At 46.9% G+C, this 17801-nt stretch overlaps 6 protein-coding genes across 6 annotated transcripts; 2 read left to right on the top strand and 4 right to left on the bottom strand.

The window, feature by feature from the left end:
* Positions 1 to 1981: 1981 nt before the first annotated feature.
* F4822DRAFT_424421 (uncharacterized protein) lies at positions 1982 to 4763 on the top strand (the record flags this gene model as incomplete). The annotated part of the gene is made up of 4 exons (XM_051460142.1): positions 1982 to 2928; positions 2983 to 3174; positions 3246 to 3758; positions 3818 to 4763. The coding sequence occupies 4 exons, from the start codon at positions 1982 to 1984 to the stop codon at positions 4761 to 4763; spliced, it is 2598 nt and encodes an 865-aa protein (XP_051319736.1).
* A 332-nt stretch (positions 4764 to 5095) lies between these two features.
* Positions 5096 to 6703, bottom strand: F4822DRAFT_31649 (uncharacterized protein). Its single transcript, XM_051455407.1, has 2 exons — positions 6397 to 6703; positions 5096 to 6339 (listed from the first exon to the last, which is right to left on the bottom strand). The coding sequence occupies exon 2, from the start codon at positions 6292 to 6294 to the stop codon at positions 5428 to 5430; it is 867 nt and encodes a 288-aa protein (XP_051319735.1). The 5' UTR covers positions 6295 to 6339; positions 6397 to 6703; the 3' UTR covers positions 5096 to 5427.
* A 1984-nt stretch (positions 6704 to 8687) lies between these two features.
* Positions 8688 to 9998, bottom strand: F4822DRAFT_31850 (uncharacterized protein). Its single transcript, XM_051455424.1, has 4 exons — positions 9915 to 9998; positions 9803 to 9854; positions 9224 to 9731; positions 8688 to 9167 (listed from the first exon to the last, which is right to left on the bottom strand). Exons 3-4 carry the CDS (start codon positions 9672 to 9674, stop codon positions 9139 to 9141), a joined length of 480 nt encoding a protein of 159 aa, XP_051319734.1. The 5' UTR covers positions 9675 to 9731; positions 9803 to 9854; positions 9915 to 9998; the 3' UTR covers positions 8688 to 9138.
* Positions 9999 to 11899: 1901 nt separating this feature from the next.
* F4822DRAFT_386526 (uncharacterized protein) lies at positions 11900 to 13349 on the bottom strand. Its single transcript, XM_051456720.1, has 2 exons — positions 12232 to 13349; positions 11900 to 12174 (listed from the first exon to the last, which is right to left on the bottom strand). The coding sequence occupies exons 1-2, from the start codon at positions 12809 to 12811 to the stop codon at positions 12080 to 12082; spliced, it is 675 nt and encodes a 224-aa protein (XP_051319733.1). The 5' UTR covers positions 12812 to 13349; the 3' UTR covers positions 11900 to 12079.
* A 1775-nt stretch (positions 13350 to 15124) lies between these two features.
* Positions 15125 to 16182, top strand: F4822DRAFT_31617 (uncharacterized protein). Its single transcript, XM_051455397.1, has one exon. It carries the CDS (start codon positions 15210 to 15212, stop codon positions 15762 to 15764), a length of 555 nt encoding a protein of 184 aa, XP_051319732.1. The 5' UTR covers positions 15125 to 15209; the 3' UTR covers positions 15765 to 16182.
* F4822DRAFT_31602 (mitochondrial K+-H+ exchange-related-domain-containing protein) lies at positions 15858 to 17028 on the bottom strand. The gene is made up of 2 exons (XM_051455395.1): positions 16458 to 17028; positions 15858 to 16393 (listed from the first exon to the last, which is right to left on the bottom strand). Exons 1-2 carry the CDS (start codon positions 16892 to 16894, stop codon positions 15952 to 15954), a joined length of 879 nt encoding a protein of 292 aa, XP_051319731.1. The 5' UTR covers positions 16895 to 17028; the 3' UTR covers positions 15858 to 15951.
* Between the last annotated feature and the right edge of the window lie 773 nt (positions 17029 to 17801).

Raw genomic sequence — 17801 nt, 5'->3', positions numbered from 1 at the left:
TTTGCGACTAATCATATTCCTTCCGCTTTGTGGCGGCAAGATTGAGGGACTAAAGGGACCGGCACTAAACTTGTATATTGTAAGTCATGGTTTTCGCCGGGTTTGAGCTCATTGGGCATCACCGTTTATTGTCTTTGGATGGGGGTGAATACATAACTGAAACTTGGTATGCACTGAAACCGTGAAAGAAACAGATTTTTTCTCTCTTAAACCTGAGTACTTTCGGAGAGGGCGAGAAATAATATTCTACTCATCGCCGCTATATACGGAGATATTTCTACCTAATGTAATTAATATTTTATTTCTACGGTTATCCGGCAACCGGAGCTCTTTTTGGATATTTTCGTAGAACTTGTGGGGAGGTACCTAGGCAGCGATCGAGGCCAAGTATTCCTAGAAATCAGTACCATAACAATCGACCGGCAATGAGAGCCTCGCAATATATTCTCCCTGCAGAATTCTTTCGGTGAAGGCTCATTTCAATTCCATAAACATTAGGAAATTAAGCCTGAGGCTGTATTGGACTGGTTGGGTTGCGAAGTTCGTCAACATACGTAAATATGTACGTTAGAACATTCGAAACTTGCTTGTTCCACAGCAGCATCCTTCAGCGCTGCGGCCTGATGTAGTAATACTACTTAGCTGATCGAATAGGCACTGCTGTAACACATTGGCAACCTAGCTCCGGTGATACTTTGCACAGCAATGCATTGCAAGCTAGGCAGGCTGCGTAGCGAAAAAGGCTTACCGCACGGGTTAGATTTCAGGAACCATGATGATCATTTAATATATATTTCTAGGTAGTGATCTATCGCAGGACGCAGTGTTCCTGTGTAACTTTTCCTGCTTGCCTGCCTGATGCTGATGACTGATCATCCAACCACCCCTTTTTTAATTCCGGGCATTTTAGCATTCTAAGGTTGGTTCCTTGCGAGGGCTGACGACGATCAGGAGGAGTCAGCACAACTCGTGACGAAATATTGTTCCTCTTCAGTGGTATTTATCTCAAGTCACTTGACGAGGGTGCTATCCATCCTAGGAAATGCCCTAATTCTTCTAATATTGACACGACCTACGTGCGACCAGAGAGGTCAGACCTCTATTTGTGTTTATTTTCCAGCGTGACAAACGGCCTAGGCTTGACATGTGAGGGGCATTTGGGGGGGTTATTTGGCCCAGAAAGGCACCACTAAGAGGCCAGGGTTTTAGTCGCGCTTGTGCCGCCAGAATCACCGTTCAACCAACAGATTGTCTCTCTTCAGGGGTTCCCGGCCACTTTCTACCCACTCTTACAGCCATTCGGGCCACCCCCAGGGACCCCCAGGTGAAGATCACAGGTGAGGGTCAGAGCAGAAAGAGAAAAGCAGGGGATAGGGGAATAGGGGAAGGCGGAGAGCGACAGGTATCCTTTCCACCCACTACGTACTGTCGTATATACACACAGTATTATGTATCAGAATGTATCATCTTCAGCGGGTAAAAGATTGATTTAGCAACCAGCTTACAGACCCTATTCCTACTCCGTACCTAGTAAGGATACCTGGTGTCCACTTTCACTCTCCCTGTCTCACCCTCACCTCTCCCCATAGCTTGCTTTGCTTTTTGGGTACAGTACTTCACGTCTCGTAATCTTCCCCATCTCCTATCTCACTCTAGGGCAACACGAGCCAATTGTGATGTGGGAATCGAGAGACGATTAAGACGATTAAGTCGTAATTAGGTGCGATCACACATCATTGTCCTGCGACTTTGACGTCTATTGGGGATGTTTTCGCCCGATACTGCACATCCCACTCCTAATGCACAAGTGCAACCACCCAGCCCAATCAGCACCGAATTGAGTGCATGCAAGTGAGCCATTCAGGAGTAACCAGCTGTTCATTTCCCACGATACCGGCAGGACTTCTCAACCAACCGAAACAATAGAGCAAGGACGGCCTCCTCTACGAATCCATAGGTACGGGGCTGACATAACGGACGAATGGCACGATCCCAGTATGCCGCAGCCAAGCACCGGTCCAGACGTCGACACCAGACACGCAGTCCCTCCCCATCTCGCCACACTGATTGGGACTCACGACATGTTCCCCTTCCCCATTCGCTGCCTTACCGATCCCGAGAACCTGAAATACGGAGGCTCGCCGGTACCAACCTAAAAATTTATTCCCATCGAGGTGCACCACTGCCCGAAGAAAACATTGACGACGATTCCGACGACGACCCAATGCCTCACCCCCAGCAGCAACTCGCTCGGCCAGCTGCCGTCGCCCCCCGGAACGGCAAGGGCCGTGCCGTATATCTCGAAGTGGAAGAGGACGACGATGAAGATGATAACGAACAAATGATATCGAGACTTCGATCTAGATCTAGACCCCGGACACAGTCACGGTCCAGAACCATATCGAGGAGGCAATCAAGGGCGCGATCGAAGGCTAGAAGCACAAGTAGCAGCGGGGACGATGAAACCTACGAGCTTTCACCCCCGCGATCGACCCCTCTGTATCGTTCCAGGCCAACTTCGAGACTTCCATCGCCATCAACCTCCAGGAGTTCAAGTGTCGATTCCGATTCAACCACGTCTACACAGGAAGACCGATTAAAGCGTCGAACTCGCAGAGGAAGGGTGAGTGTACCGGTCACACCACCACCGCCGCCTCCACCTGCACCCCCCGCCGACCGGGCCGACCGTCGACGGCATCGGCGTAGACATCGAGATAGATCCGCGTACAGGACCCCCGACACCGATTCCGACGATGATGAAGTACCCGTACCCGTGTACGACACTACACTCCGTTTGCGAGAGAGATCCAAGTCGCTGCCGCGTTCGGCAAGAAACTCAAGGAACAACTTAACATCACGAAGTAACTCTCGGGTGCGTGCACCTCGAGAGCGACTTGATGAAGCAGGCCCTAGTACCTCGACGAAAAGGTACGTAGACAAGGCGAGACACAAAAGGGTCTCTCATGCTAATAGTTCTATTAGACCACAACGGAGGAGGTATTATGACTCTGACACGGTATACGTTGAGAAACCCTCGCTTCCACGGGCAAACACTGTTCCCATCCCACGTGGGACTGCTGAAAGTATGAGTTCCTCCTCAACACATTCATCACCTTTTCTAAATAGGTTTACGGGTCCAGGACTTTCATCGCCGCCCGATAAACATGCCAAGATGTAAGTGTATAACAAATTTCATGAACCCTTGTGGGTGATACATATGAATTTAATTAACCATATCTATGTAGGGGTGAATGTGTCGTCTGCCTCGATGACCTCCCAGCGAGCAAGATGGCCAAGCTGAAGTGTGGACACCGCATGTGCAAGTCATGCCTCAAGCGCAGCTTCAAGCTCTCCGTCAAAGACCCAGCACAGATGCCGCCGAGGTGCTGCACAGCCGATTGCATCCCGTTGAAGCACGTCGAGAACTTATTCGACATTGACTTCAAGAGGACCTGGAACCGGAAGTTCCATGAATTTTCTACCCGGAACCGCCTCTACTGTCCCGGCAAGAGGTGTGGGCAGTGGATCAGACCCGACCAGATTACTCGCCACCGAAACGGTCGTAAGATAGGCCGTTGTGGCAGCTGTGATACTCGAGTTTGCTGTGACTGCAATAATAGATGGCACGGCTCTACTGCATGCCCTGTGGACGAGGAAACGAACCAGATTTTACAGCAGGCCAAAGAAGAAGGATGGCAGCGTTGTTACAATTGCAGGAATATGGTTGAGTTGAAAGAAGGCTGCAACCACATGACTTGGTATGTCATCATTGACTTACATGGCCTATGCTACGGTGAATGTCTAACAAACAATCTAGTCGTTGTGGTGCCGAATTCTGTATGATATGTGGGTTGAAGTGGAAGACTTGTGAATGCCCATGGTTTAATTACGACGGTGCCGATTTAGATCATTTTGATCATATGCAGATCCCAGAACCGATAATAGACCGCGAGAGGCTTAGTCGCAGGAGTACTCCAGCCGCGGCCGTGGGCATGGATGCTAGGCGAGTATCACCTGGTACTGGGTTACGGATTCGACCAAGCGCAGCAGGCTACGATGAGGAACTACTTGCTAGACGTATGCAAGTACAACGAGATGAGGAATTTGCACGACGCCTTCAATACGAGGATGACGAAGACGACTATATGGATCCTGCCGAAGACATAGTTCCTATGAGGAACAGCACAGAGCACTTCATGAATCCGGGTTACAGACGTCGAGCTAAGACCGTGATCGCACCACCAGCCCCTGCACCGCCAGTACCCCCGGCACCATTCGAAAGAACAAACTCAGTTATAGACTACGTCACTGGAGTGAACAGGGCTCGAGGTGTCCGTGCCAACTCGATGGAACGTCGCCTCGCGGATCGATTCGAACAGCGTCAGGATAACGCCCCTGCCCGCCATTCATTTGGACAGCCTATTCCACCCCCTCCCGCTCCTCCACATGCTATGGGTCCGCCGCCGCCGCCGATGCAACAAGTACCCCTCGGAGGACCGCCCACTTACATGCGGAGACATACTGCCGATGAAGATCTATACGAGGCTCCGCGAATCGGTCGACTTCCGAGGAGAGCTTCGACCCGCAGCTATGTCGAAGAACCGACATATTATGAAGCCGGTCCCCGAATCCGTCGCCGAGAGCGAGCACATTCTACATCACCTAAAGATTCGGTTCTCGCCGGTCTCACTGGTCCCGGGCGTGGGATGCATCGCGTTTACGAGTGGGTTAATCACGTCGAGGGAGCTGTACCCGCCACTTAGGCAACATCATACCACCGAATACGAGTTTCCTTGTTGAGAGCTTTTATCCACGTTGGTCTATGTTTTTGACGATGTCTACGATCTATGGACGTTGGTTGCTAGGAGTCTTTTTGTGTCCCGAGGAATATCTCTTTTGCGCAGAAGTTGTATCACCATTCATATCAAATACCTACTACGTTTTCATACACTAGCATATCACACGATGTTCTCGAGCGGCTGGCTAGTACTTCAGATTAACTGGGATATGGTTCAGTGTCTCAGGACAAACATGTATTTCAAATTCTGGTTTGGCTTTTTTGTACAGGAGTTGAGGATAACCATCGTTAATATTATTAAGGGTTTTTTTTCTACAGGCATTTTATAAGGAGAAACAGAACTGTCGCTTTTTATCCTCCACAGACATAGAAAAACGCAAAAAACAATCAAACCCCCTGTATCATGATCATGCTTCCAGCAATGTCATATCACCAACTCTCGCTCAGATAGTAAGGCATTAAGTAGCAGTGACTTTTTAAGAGATTCTAGTATATCTATCGCTAAAACCTCAAACTCCACCTGTCACCCCTCTTCCCTTTCTAACTACCTAAGTACCAAAATGCCTAAATACCTCATAAACAGCGTAGCATTCAAATGCATCAATATCCCTATCAAATTACGGTTTTCCTTAATACCGCGAAATAGGTTCTCCTTTCATATCCGACACACCAGGTGCCGGTATTATGGGTAACTGGTACATGGGTGGTTCTGTAGGTACGGGAACTTGTCCCATCTGATACGCCGTAGCTTCGGGCTGCGGCTCAGAAGATTGAAGAGCGATCACCGCCGCATACGCGGGGGGCTTGTCACTCATGGTATGGTGATAAGTGGGAGATAAGGGAGGTGAAACGGCGGCGATAGAGGGGGAGTTACCCATCGCCGGCGTCGGTAGAGCCAGACCGGATATCGTGGATGTGGTCTGGACGGATGGGACGTTTCTAGGGTACGGTGTGCGCACCCAGTGAATATGCTCGGATGAGCTACTACTGTCGTTACCCGGGGATCTTGGTGGTGTGGTTGGAGGATGTGTGCTTTCGACTTCGACGTCTTTCCTCGCGGCCTCCATATGTTGTTCCTGTCTTCTTCTCGGTCGGATGCAGAGGCAATAGCAGAGCCCCACTAGTATGAAGAGCCCGAAAACAGCACCGACCACGGCGCCCGCTATAGCTCCACCATTCATATAATACCCGGGGTTGGGATTGTGCTTGTCATCGTCATTATCATCATCGTCGTCATCGTCGTCGTCGTCGTCGTTCTTAGGGTCCTTCCCATTGGGAATGTCGTGGAGATAATAGAAGGGATTATGAGGGTCATCGTCGTCACGCTTGGCATGCGCATATGGAGACGTTTCTCTTTGACCCAGTTTGATTGAGGCGGGCCTTGTGGGTTCTCTCGATGATAGAGTTAAATCTCTCTCAGTCGGTTGTCTTAGCTGCGTAGAGTCGTTCGCAGCCGCGCCAGCTACGAGCGCCAGTAAAAGTGAAGATGACCGCATGGCGAATAAGATAGTAAGAGAGCGCTATGAGTTCAAGGCCTCGAGCTTATCATAGTTAGAAACCTGAAGCGAGGCATGAAGCTAACTTCTGGGGTATACTACGTGTACGGTATGATGAGGGAGAGATATCGGTTTCTCAAATTCGAGCAGGAAATCGGCATGCCCTAGACGGAGTTGTGCAACCACAAAAGGACTTGTTTTGCCAAGATGTGCTGTTCCAGCCACCAAGACCACGAACCATAACGACTTGCTGCGGTGATTTCATGAATTATGTTAGCCCTCCACTCCGCCATAGGGCTAATAAATGTATGCACAGCCAATTATTGCGAGCTGAACTGCACTGCCCCGAGTGGTGTAGCATGCAAAGTCCGAACTGCGAATCTACTCGAATAAAGTGACACGTCTTACGCGGGTTTCCACCTTGGAGTTGATCGACTTATTCCCGAGTTACTTGGTCTCGAAGGATGGTAACTATTGGCGCGCGGGATTGCTTACGGTGTCCGAGTATTAATCTATTCTTTTCCCATACCGGGGTACGGGCGGTCAAAGTTGAAAATCGATGCCGAGACGTATAAATCCTACCAGGAACCGAAAATTTTACCATGATGGCAAACTGATTTCTACCTCTTAGTCAGTTGTTTAAGGGTCTTGGTATTCCCAAGTGGGATGATTATCAAAATGCTACCAACCCTCTCTTTCATCTATCCAAGCAAACTACATATCACCAGCTCAATCACAAATGGCTGTCTATATGTGTCTATATGCAAAGGGACGGCACTCTCCAACCGATTAAAAACCCGAAGCGCCCGCAACCAGTGGCTGAGACCTTACACTGCAGCACCCTCAAAAAGAAAAATCCCATCTTATCCGCTAATGAATGCCTCAGTTATTCAGTTGCCTACCTCCGTCTCCCCTCGCGCTCATGCAGAGCGAGATCCTCTCGGACAGCCAAGGGGCACCACCATGCAGAAGCTCCAATAATAAAAGGTTTATCAAAACATATCGGATTGCCTTTTTTTCTTGGCTTCGTAGATCGTTTCCCCGTTCAACTATGACCATCTGGCGCCCTAAGACCCCCCGACATCAGCCCCCTCCATGACAAAGCGGAGGGGCCAAGAATATCATTAGCTAGACCGGTTTCCACCAATTTTGCAATGGTCGAACACGTTCCTAATTCATCTTGCGTTTTCTTGCTCTTATGACGCTCGCCTCCATTGTAACTCCGGTCGAGATATTTGACTGGGCTGCGAATCATCGAATCAGAATCATAACGATCGTGTAACAAAACGCTGAGTGGATGGCTAAGTGTGTTGGGCACCTAGTAGTGCATTAGGCCACGACAATAATTGAATGTGGCAATGGTGAGTTAATGAACGTGTAAGTACCCGGAGTGCTTCAATCAACGGACATCTTGAGCTCCGATGCCGTCACTGCTTGCCAATAGTCTCGAAAATACTCCTAATATATTATGGAGTTTCGTGTTAATTACAGCAGCGAGGCTGACGCCACCACCTCTGTACCCCGAGCTTTGCACCAAGCCACTGACGACGACGAGAACAGAATTATGAAGCGATGCTTATTTCATGTATTACCTTAGCCCAAAGAATCTACCCGATCTGAGTAAGAAATGTAAGCGTTGGTATTCGTCGATTTCGGACATCTTCGATCTACAAATTTACTAAATCAGTTTACCATTTTATTCGGTCAATAACAGTTTAATCGTGAGGCCGGTCAAAGGCATAGATTATACTATAAATAATCATCCGGAATAAATTGGATGGGAAGGATTCCGGGTTACCGAGTTGGTACATCTACTAAATGTTAAGTACAATCGATGCTGGTAGTCCGCGAGGCTTGCATACTTGGTATCGAGCTGCGATCGATGCAGTGTCTGAGATCCGTTAACCGTGAATAAGTGATTGGTTAATCTCGTCGAGGTTGTCACCTTAGAACTATGATTGATGGATGTAAAACTGTTATAACGCTGAGAGTCTTAAGATTGCGTCGTTGGCGTTCATTCGAGGTAGGCTCTAGTCAATAAATAATTATACCTGTGGCAACGTCGAGGTGTTACGAAGGCTTCTGGGGATATCCGAATCATCTATGCTCATGTAAGGGTTCATCGTAGAGGGATATCATCGTCGCGACACAGGCACCGTTATGCACATGCCACAACAACGGCTAAGTGCGCATTTAAAGGCGCTAATCCTATAGACTATAAACGATACTTTAGTGTGGTCGCATACAATTAAGAAGTGCATTGAATGATCGTTCCTATATTTTAGGATGATGGAATAGTTGCGTTGCGTTTGATGGGCGCATCCGATGTTTCACCTCCGAGCGATCAAACGCCGACATCATTCATTTGTCTGGTTCCTATCAGAGTTGCCATCAGTTGAATTCAAAAATTGCTGAGGAATTGTAAGTATTATTATCAGAGGATTTCAAATCATTCACATGGATCACTTCAATGAGCAATAAACTTAAGAAGAATCATCTCAGAAAACCCAATGAATCCCACTTCTCATTCACTCTACCCTTGCTATGCTGTGTGTTCTCTCATTCGCTCTGACCACCGAAGACCCCCACCCGGCTTTTCCGCGTAGCATTCTCTGTCAATGCAGGTAGAATATTTGAAAAATGAAGCCCACTGATCCGTGATATTATCTGGCCGGTAAGGAACAACGGCAGCTTACATTAAAGAAAACAAATAAAAGTCATGGATATATCCACTTCGCTCCTTCTCGTGACTTCCCCTCGCTGTCTGTCTGTAGACTCATAAGGTAGACTCTCACTCCATTAGGAGTAATGGGATGAGATGTGTTCCATGATGTCACAGCCCATTTATTCCTTGAGGACGACAGCGCTTATTTCTACAGAATGTGTCAGTGCCATGTATGCCTATTATGTAAACTAAGGGGGTACTTACGTGTCTGCTGGATGACGGTCTGGATTTGAGGAACCAGGGCCTGGTCGATGATGGAGCTGATATCGAAGCCACCGACACCACCAATGAGACCAAGGTCAAAGACGTTGAGCTGAAGAGCGCCAAGGTCGAAGTTACCGAAGATGCCGAGGCCACCAAGCTGGGACAGAAGGGCAATCTGTTGTAGCTGGAGCAGAGCGTTGACGTCAAAGACGTTGTTGGAGAACAGGCTCTGGAAGCCGCCGATGTTAAGGTTGTTGAAGGCGGCAAGCTGAGCGAAAGCCTGGAGGTTGAAGCCGTTGATGGCGAGCAGGTACTGGAGGTCCTGGTTGGCGAAGCCGAAGTTGTTGAAGGCGGCGATGTCGACTGAAGCGCGCTTCTCGGTAGCGGTGCTGGTAGGAGCAGCGGAGGCAACAGCGGCAAGAGCACCGACGAAGATGGTGGAGAACTTCATTTTGAATAAGTGTAGGGAGTGTTTTGGGTATTAAAATATTAGATAATATGAGCACAGCTAGTTGTATCCGTTAGCTGAGGTCTTGATTGTGTTGCTGGCTCATGACCAGCTACCATTGGTAGGCTTACCTCGAAAGTTCTAATGAGTGTATGTAAAGAGTGAAGCGAACAGCGAGCACAGCTGTTTCAATGTTAGCTAAGATTCTCAGATGAGACGATTCATCGGAAACTGTTAACTCACCTCTGAAGAAATGAATGAGAGAATGGGTTGGAAGATCTGAAGATGTCTTTGAATTGGTGAGTGGGATGAGTAGAAAAAAGAGACACTTCTGGATGAACTCAGCACCACATTATATATCAAGCAGGATGCCATGATGATCGGATGGCGTGAGGCCTAGAAACGATGCCAAGAATTTCAAGAGACAATAATAATTCGGAAGCTGGTTGAAGGAGAGTTCCGGTGCGTGTCAGGATGTAGGCATCATTAGGCGGATGTGAGAGTGGTAAAACGAGCCGTGTCTAGGGGCATATCGAGAACGGAGATGCTCGACCTGAGGCGGGACCGTCTTGGCAGAAATACCCATGGATATATCCTAATGGCGATGGCATCGCGTGGGCGAGAACCCAATAACTAGAGGCCCCTGGCACATCATTGTGTGGGTGAATACTACAAGAGAGGAGGCCAAAGGGTTGGACACGGCTCATCCCATCTTGTTGTTGCCGTATAACGGGGTAAAGCTTTGCGGACGTGATTGATCACGCACGGAAGACCTTTGGGCCGAGGCCAAAGCGTAGATCAGAAGTAGATCTCAAGGGTAGTAGTAGTCTAAATAACCTTAGATGGAACAGGATCTTATTATGCCAGCCGCTTGACATGTACCATATCACGAGATATACTTTGGTTGCCACGGGCTTTTCCCGTGTATGGTTGGTGTCTCTTTGACGTGGTTACATCAAGCCAATCCATCAACTCGCTTGATCATCGTCCAGGATCGCTATGCCACTTCATGGTGTTTCCTAGTACTACCAAACAGGGTACACTATCAACCAACAGGAAGTTGATAGTAGGAATATTCTCCTATAGTAACTAGCATGATACCATACCTTAGGTAGGTGTGACCTACTACTACTAGGAGACATATCCCATATTGTAGGTAGACTTAAGCCCAATATTGTAAATGGGTTGAAGAAGTTGAAGTTGGGAAGTCCAGTTCCTTGGCTAAAGCGCTGTCAAATTCTTGGCAAGTCTTAACTGAACAGGGATTGCTTACAGGGTAGTACATCTGTCCTAGGGAGCCGGCTAGTCGGCAATATAGCAATGGGTTCGGGTTCTCGACTTGAATATCTAGCCCCGCACCTGAAGAGTTATTCTATCTCGGGGATCTGCTATTCAAGTCCTACACTCATCCCGACATTTGAGGGGATATGATCTCACAACATACTGGTCTACCAACCCTAGAATTACAGGCTAACGACCCAATCATATCAATACATTACCTATCCTGATTTCCTTTAAGCCCTGCGCCGGTCCCCGGATCAACAAGGGTCTCAATCACATCCAAGAGATCTCGCAGGGCCGGCACTAAAGAAAGCCTAGACCAGGATCTATTCGAAGTCCGTTCCGGGGTTTCGCGTTACCCCAAATTCCCATTCCTGGACATCGGATGTGTTACAGATACGACACACACAGACTAAGGCATGACTATATTCACTGATAACTAACACGGATGGGCTGAAGTCATGGCTACACCAGGATCTTGATGTATCCGAGCGTACCTAGCAAGTGGTAGTATTCCAGGTATAAGCTCCTTGTTCATCCGATCATCATATCTGGTTTTAATAAACAAATTGGTTTGATTGGGAATATCTACCTGATAAAATGTTCAGTGTTAGCGCTATCACATAACATCCCCTGTTGCGCTCGGTACTAATATGTGGTGCTACCATACCTTATGATATTAGATCGAGCACACAGCAACTCCGATACTATTTAGATCAGTTTCGTATTGGCTTTAAATAAAATCACGGAGTTTCTTTGGGTTAATGATATAGATACCTAGGTATGTTTGATCTTTGGTATTTCGTGAGGTTAGTAATTTTACCATGTCTATCACCACTTAGCCCTACCGTATAGAACGAAGGATGGATACATCTCGAGTTTACTCAAAATTATTCTAATCACAATAAATAGATATCGAAAGTTGACGACAAGCTGATTCTCTATTTCTAGCTAGTCATATCGTATGTTGACGCCTAGTACTAGTACAGGGTTGTAAGGAAACAAACGATGGGTCCTAAATTGCAGGTTTAGACAAAAATCCCATTGATAACCTATTATTCCTAAAAACATGAGGCAGGTATCGCCTTACCTAGCCCCGTCCCTTAAATGCTACACCCTTTGACCTTTTATTTACCCTTGCACTCCTTCCTGGCCGCAATGTTACGCTTGTTCTCACGAGCAGCTTGCTTGACAGTTGCGTTGATGGTGCGCTTGAAGATGTCTATGTACAATCAGTACATTGTTCTTGGCAAATGTGCTTTGTTTAAAGATAACTTACTGAGGTTAAAGTTGTTAAGGAGAAGCTCCTGTTGGAGGAGTTGCTCAATGGAGCGCGAGCTGACAAGGCCGAGTTGCTGGAGCTGAGCAAGTTGTTGGAGTTGGAGAAGAAGCTGGATCTGGTTGTTGACGCCGATATCGCCAAGGCTGCCGAGGTTGAAATTGCAGATACCGAGAGAAAGCATAGCGCCGCCGATGTTTTGAAGAAGACTGGCCTCTAGGTTGTTGTTGTCAAGGTTGATTCCATAGCGGTTCTCGAGCTCGTCAACACCCTGCTCGACGTTCTGGTCCTCATTGTTTTGGTTCTCATCTTGGTTTTGGTCTTGGTTCTGCTCATCAGCGTTCTGTTGGTCCTCGAGGTTTTGCTCTTCCTCATTGGCGTTCTCGTCGGCATTCTCGTTGTTCTGGCCAGCATCGACGGCCTCAGTGCCGTTGGCAGCGGCGGTACCATTGTTGGCTACCTCACGCCTGAATACAGCAACTGAGCCCCTGCTGGCGGCAAATCCATCGACAGCAAGGATGTTGGGCAAGTAGGCGGTCAAAGCCAAAGTGGCGAAAAGGGGTCCTGTTGTGAACTTCATGATGTCGTAATGAGTGATAAGACTAAATTACAATAATGTACCGCTAGAACTTATTAGTATGATCAACATTAGTGATAAGGTAAGATATCTTACTCTCAAACGGGGTTAAAGAAAGGAAGAGAATTGAAGGAGCGCAGCTACTATATATTAGTGAAGAACCGAAAGTATTCAATTTCGGTGGAAACCATACCTCTAAATCACACAATAAGGAACGAGGGGTATCTAATGGTTTACCTGCATTGAAAGGAATGTGTAGAGCATTTTCAACTTGGGGAACCCGCGCATTATATCTTCGAGCTCACGAACAGCGATCACACCTACATCCGTTGTATCTTCATGGCTACAGCTCATTTTCTTGCGTAAGGCTTCATAGCGGACCTTGGTATACACGGAAACACCACAAATGAAACCTCATATAGCTTGGCAGCTAAAATTCTATTATCACAATACGACTGCTTTGAGTTTTCGATTAGGTTAAGAGATAGAGTATGGATGGGATATCTAGGCGATGATGCCAAGCCTCCTGATCTACTCGGATGCGGTGTTGACGGCGCTATTTCCAGACTACGCCGTATGTGCATATAGAAGGAAGAAAAACTTGGGATGGTGCCATCCGACTGAGAGGCAAGCTAATCTTGCCCAATCTCTTGGAAATTGTTTCATATTGTCCCGATCCGGAGGTTTGGCACAATATTTAAGTATCTCTAGGGCTTTGGGATTGGTGAACAAGGTCTACCACGATGCCAAGACCTTCTTCCCGGGTCTATGCCGTGCCCTGACCACTGCCTCCTGAGTCCGGGGATCCTGACACCGCAAAACCGCAAGATCGTCGTTCCGATGTTTTGTCCAATAATGTATCCCGTACGCTTGGTCCTATACTCGCTAGAAGACATTATGATTGGCTCTACCTATAAACCTATATTGCAATTCTTCACATGTTGGTTGGCATCGCTATGCTCACACATCTTTCCCAGGTCCAAATAGAAGAACAACAAGTCTTCTAATATATCTAGGAGTTTAAAACCAGGTAAAACTTGATTTTATCATAACATGCGCTGCAGGCTGGTAGTGGCCTTAGTTTAGCAGAGAAGATCGATAGTAAGGGAACCAAGAGATCGAACTGGTTCGGAAATTGGTTTCTAGAATCCCTATGCCGCATTGATGTAAAATTGACACCTCATACTAGGTAGCTGTTGTTTATGATATAATTATAACACGGCGATTTGTGACTGATCGCCTAATTATATTTAGATGCTGTTTCGCACGGGATTTAATCGTTGGTGTGTTGGTTGAACGGCCTGGCGCCCCTATCCAGGAGCTCGTGTAACCTTGTTGGACATTACTCTAGCTCGCAGAACTCGCAAATATCATTCCCTTTTTAGGTGGCTGATTCGTTCTCCCTAATCTGTATACCACAATAGATTCTCCTTAGCTGCGATGAGATGGTGTGTATGTTAACTAAAGGTATCGGAATACTCGAAACCACCATCCGTTTAGCGATGGAACGTACGCTTGGTCGTACTAAGCAGGTACTCAGTTAGACAGGAGACATCGCACCAAATTGACTCGGTTGATTACGTACCTAGGAGTCTGCGAAATGGTATATTTCAAACGAAACCGACTTTAGGTGGTAAAAAAAATTCGATGTAAGCTATTATTAATGAGTGCCCTACCAGGGCCGTTTGAACTTGCTGAAGACATGTGAAAGGGAAATTGTTCATGAAATCCCAAGGGAGAAGTTTATCATCAAGGGCAATGCTGTGCTGTTATCTTTAAGGACGATTTTACAATTCCATAATGATACCTACCTGCCTAGTAGATATTTTCAGATGCCAATCATTACCACATCGCAACGCGTTCCTGATTGTGTAAGTGGTGGTGTAAAGCCTTAGTAAGCTACCACGTTGCGCAGACTCGGACTAGTCATCACGATGTAACGAACATAGTAATGAACAAGGAGGTCTGACAGAAACTCCCGAAGTTGTACCAAAGTAAGGGAAAGTTGCGAATGTGAGTTTAAGAAAGGCCTGGGCCTTGAAGTGATATCCCGGGGCTGGCGGCTAAAAAAAGCCTATGCAGTTCATTACTGACGGGAAGAAATCTGGCTTATCTTTAGCAAGATCTATTTAATAGGCTTGTATGCCTCCCAATTTTGGGTTGGCGTTTGGATGTTGCTTCATCATAGGTCGAACCTTGACGCAAGGGAGACGAGGAGTGAGACGCCTTGAGAATGCAATCTACGTAACACCTTAGCGCGTCACGATTGGGCGTGGCAATGCTGGAGTAACCAGTTCTCTTCTTCGAATTCTTATCTGAAAAGATTAAAGAATATAAAAAGAACAAGCTTCATGGTCGAGGAAATCCGGTTGACTATCATACGATCGCCTGGTGCAATAATATGACGATGGCTTCCTGGAGTCAATCTCCGGGAGAAAAAATACACACGCCATATATACCTTCGCCTTTAAATCCGATAAATGCTGAGACGTCACCGAGGCGACAAAGACGAAATGACCAATTCCGAGGGTTAAGACATGAGCAAAGTCCGACACAGAGATTAATGCGCCATAAAGCGGCATTGGCGTGGAGGTCGATGTCTTCTCATAACAACGCTATCATAAACCATGCCGGAATAATACATGACGAAGTTGAAGCGAGAATGAAACCAATTGAGAGGATGGTGGAATCCTATCTTGTCCGCGCCTCTATGGATCACCACCTAAGGACACTTGCAGACGAAAAGCAACATGAGGCCGAAACAGGAGGGGGGCAAAGAGATACGGAGAAGCAATCGCTGGAAAACGACTACAGGGGGAATTACGCACCGGAAATATGTTTGCTTTTAGACGTGTTAACAACAAGGCGTTTGGCATTTGTGGTTGGGATATTGGTCACCCTCGGAGTTCTGACAATAATGCGCGCAGTTGGTAGGATTCAGATATGGCAAACATGAATATTTTTATTGCCCATGCGAGTTTTGGATGAATTCCTTCTGATGGGTACCTAGGTATCGTAATGGAGAGTAAAGCCGATGCGTCTATCTTCAAAAATCCAGGACCAAACACCCCCTTTCTATATGTTGTTCATGACTGACCGTATATTATCGTACACACCCTTATCATCACATATTACCTTGAAATCTATTTTTCTCTTCTCGGCGTATCATCGTTATTTTGTTTTGTCGTATCTGGCGGTTTATCATTTTTCACCTTCTCTTCTTTTTCATTTTGTATCGCTATTTCGACTTGCCATATTGCCCGCTCTAATTCCACTTCCAATTCTGGTATTTCTAATGCTTTCACGAGTTGTTTCCCATTACTTTGGGAAAGTAGGAGGGTTTCTTCCACATGTTCTTTTGACTCGTTTCCCGTGGTCGGTCCTGTCTTGTTGGTATCTGCTATTGACTCTTTTGCGGCGGGAGAGCTAGGGAGGAGGGGAGAATAAATCGAGTTGAGTATCGGAGAAGGCGATAAAGAGAGGAGATTATTTTTGCAAAGGAATTTGACATGCTTGCCGCCTGCAAGGGCTCGCCAATGCGACCAAGCTCGGTATACTAGATAAAAGAAAGGGAGATTCGGGATTCTAGCGGTGTATTCATTAGAGACCTGCGAAATCGCATTTGTACCCAGGCGTGGATAGAACTTACACCGGAACAAGCGCAAACGGCGCACTGATGGGCATTCCGACAAAACACCACATCAACCTGGTCCTATGTAGCGACTCTCGTTCCGTGGCTAGCGTTTGTAGGACGCTTGTCGCTTTGGTTGTAGGTATAAGGGACTCTGGGAAAATGAGATGGCTTTTTTGCTTTCCTAATATTTCTTCCTCCCTTCTCCTAGTAGATAGAGGAGGCACTGTTTTAAGACCCCATTCTTCGTAAGGTATCCTTCTTAGCAAGTAGTTGCCATAGACGACTACCTTTTTCTGCCAGCCTTTTTCTTTTCTCTCCCAACCGGCCCATAGTTTCGCAGCGCGGGTCGTAGCTTTATCTACTAAGGTCTGTTTCTCTGGGGGTAGGTGTTGGAGCTTTTGACAATAAAGCAAAGTTCGTCGTGTCGAAATGGGGAGGAGGAAAAACCTCATTATTGCGACCGAAGGCTTGCGTCCGTTGCTAGATTGCGGTAGCTTCGCGGTGAGAGTGAAGGAGGTAAAAGTACAAAACAAATCGAAGAAGCCGAGTCGCGTTGATACACTGGGCTACCTCAACTCTCAGGGACTTGTATAGAAATCATTTTTACCCCATTGAAGAGGCTTCAATAATTTCGAGCCTACTGGTAAAATAATTTTAGATGACGTTGAAGTTGTAACTTTTTGGACTAAACCACGGACCCTTGTCAAAAATGGTAGCAAGTTTAATCGTAGGTCTGAGCAAATGAAGATTCTCTGATGACGCATGTGAACAGGGATAGGCTTGTGGCTCGTAGCGAAGTACTTTCGGGTCGCACCGACTGTATTTCTGTACCTACCGATGCACATGAAATAGCACGTGGGTTTGTATCAGTGCAACTGTACATATACGTATGTAGGTGATGTTTAAGTATTCATACTTTGTACTAAAACCTCTGGAAGCTTGCTCTATCATATGGGCGAAACAGAATATATATATATATATTGAGTTTCAAATCGTAAGCACCTTCTTAGAAGTCATCTTCATTTCAATGTATCTGTGGCTGAAATATGGCACATATTGATAGCGCCTTCACCTTCAGGGCTGGGCAGCTATCGTAACCCCACTTTTTAGGCCAAGCCGATTCTCCCTAGCTCGAAGCTATGGGCGCATCATTCATATGATAATTTCGATTAACCCCCTGGAACCTTGAACTTTTCCCAGGCAACGCGCGCCAATGCCCTGGTGTAAGTTGTACCTAGGTCAATAGGTCTGCTGGGTAGCGTGCCTAGCTGACCTATGGTAATTTATTTTTGTCTTTCGCCGTGACCATATTGTCTTGTCATCATCTCTCTCATCTGATCCTCCTCTCCTCAGCTTTTG

This window comes from Hypoxylon trugodes (genome assembly GCF_022578975.1).
Source record: "Hypoxylon trugodes strain CBS 135444 unplaced genomic scaffold F4822scaffold_1, whole genome shotgun sequence".
Taxonomy (NCBI): Eukaryota; Fungi; Ascomycota; class Sordariomycetes; order Xylariales; family Hypoxylaceae; genus Hypoxylon; species Hypoxylon trugodes.
This window is presented reverse-complemented; position numbering and strand designations above follow the sequence as displayed.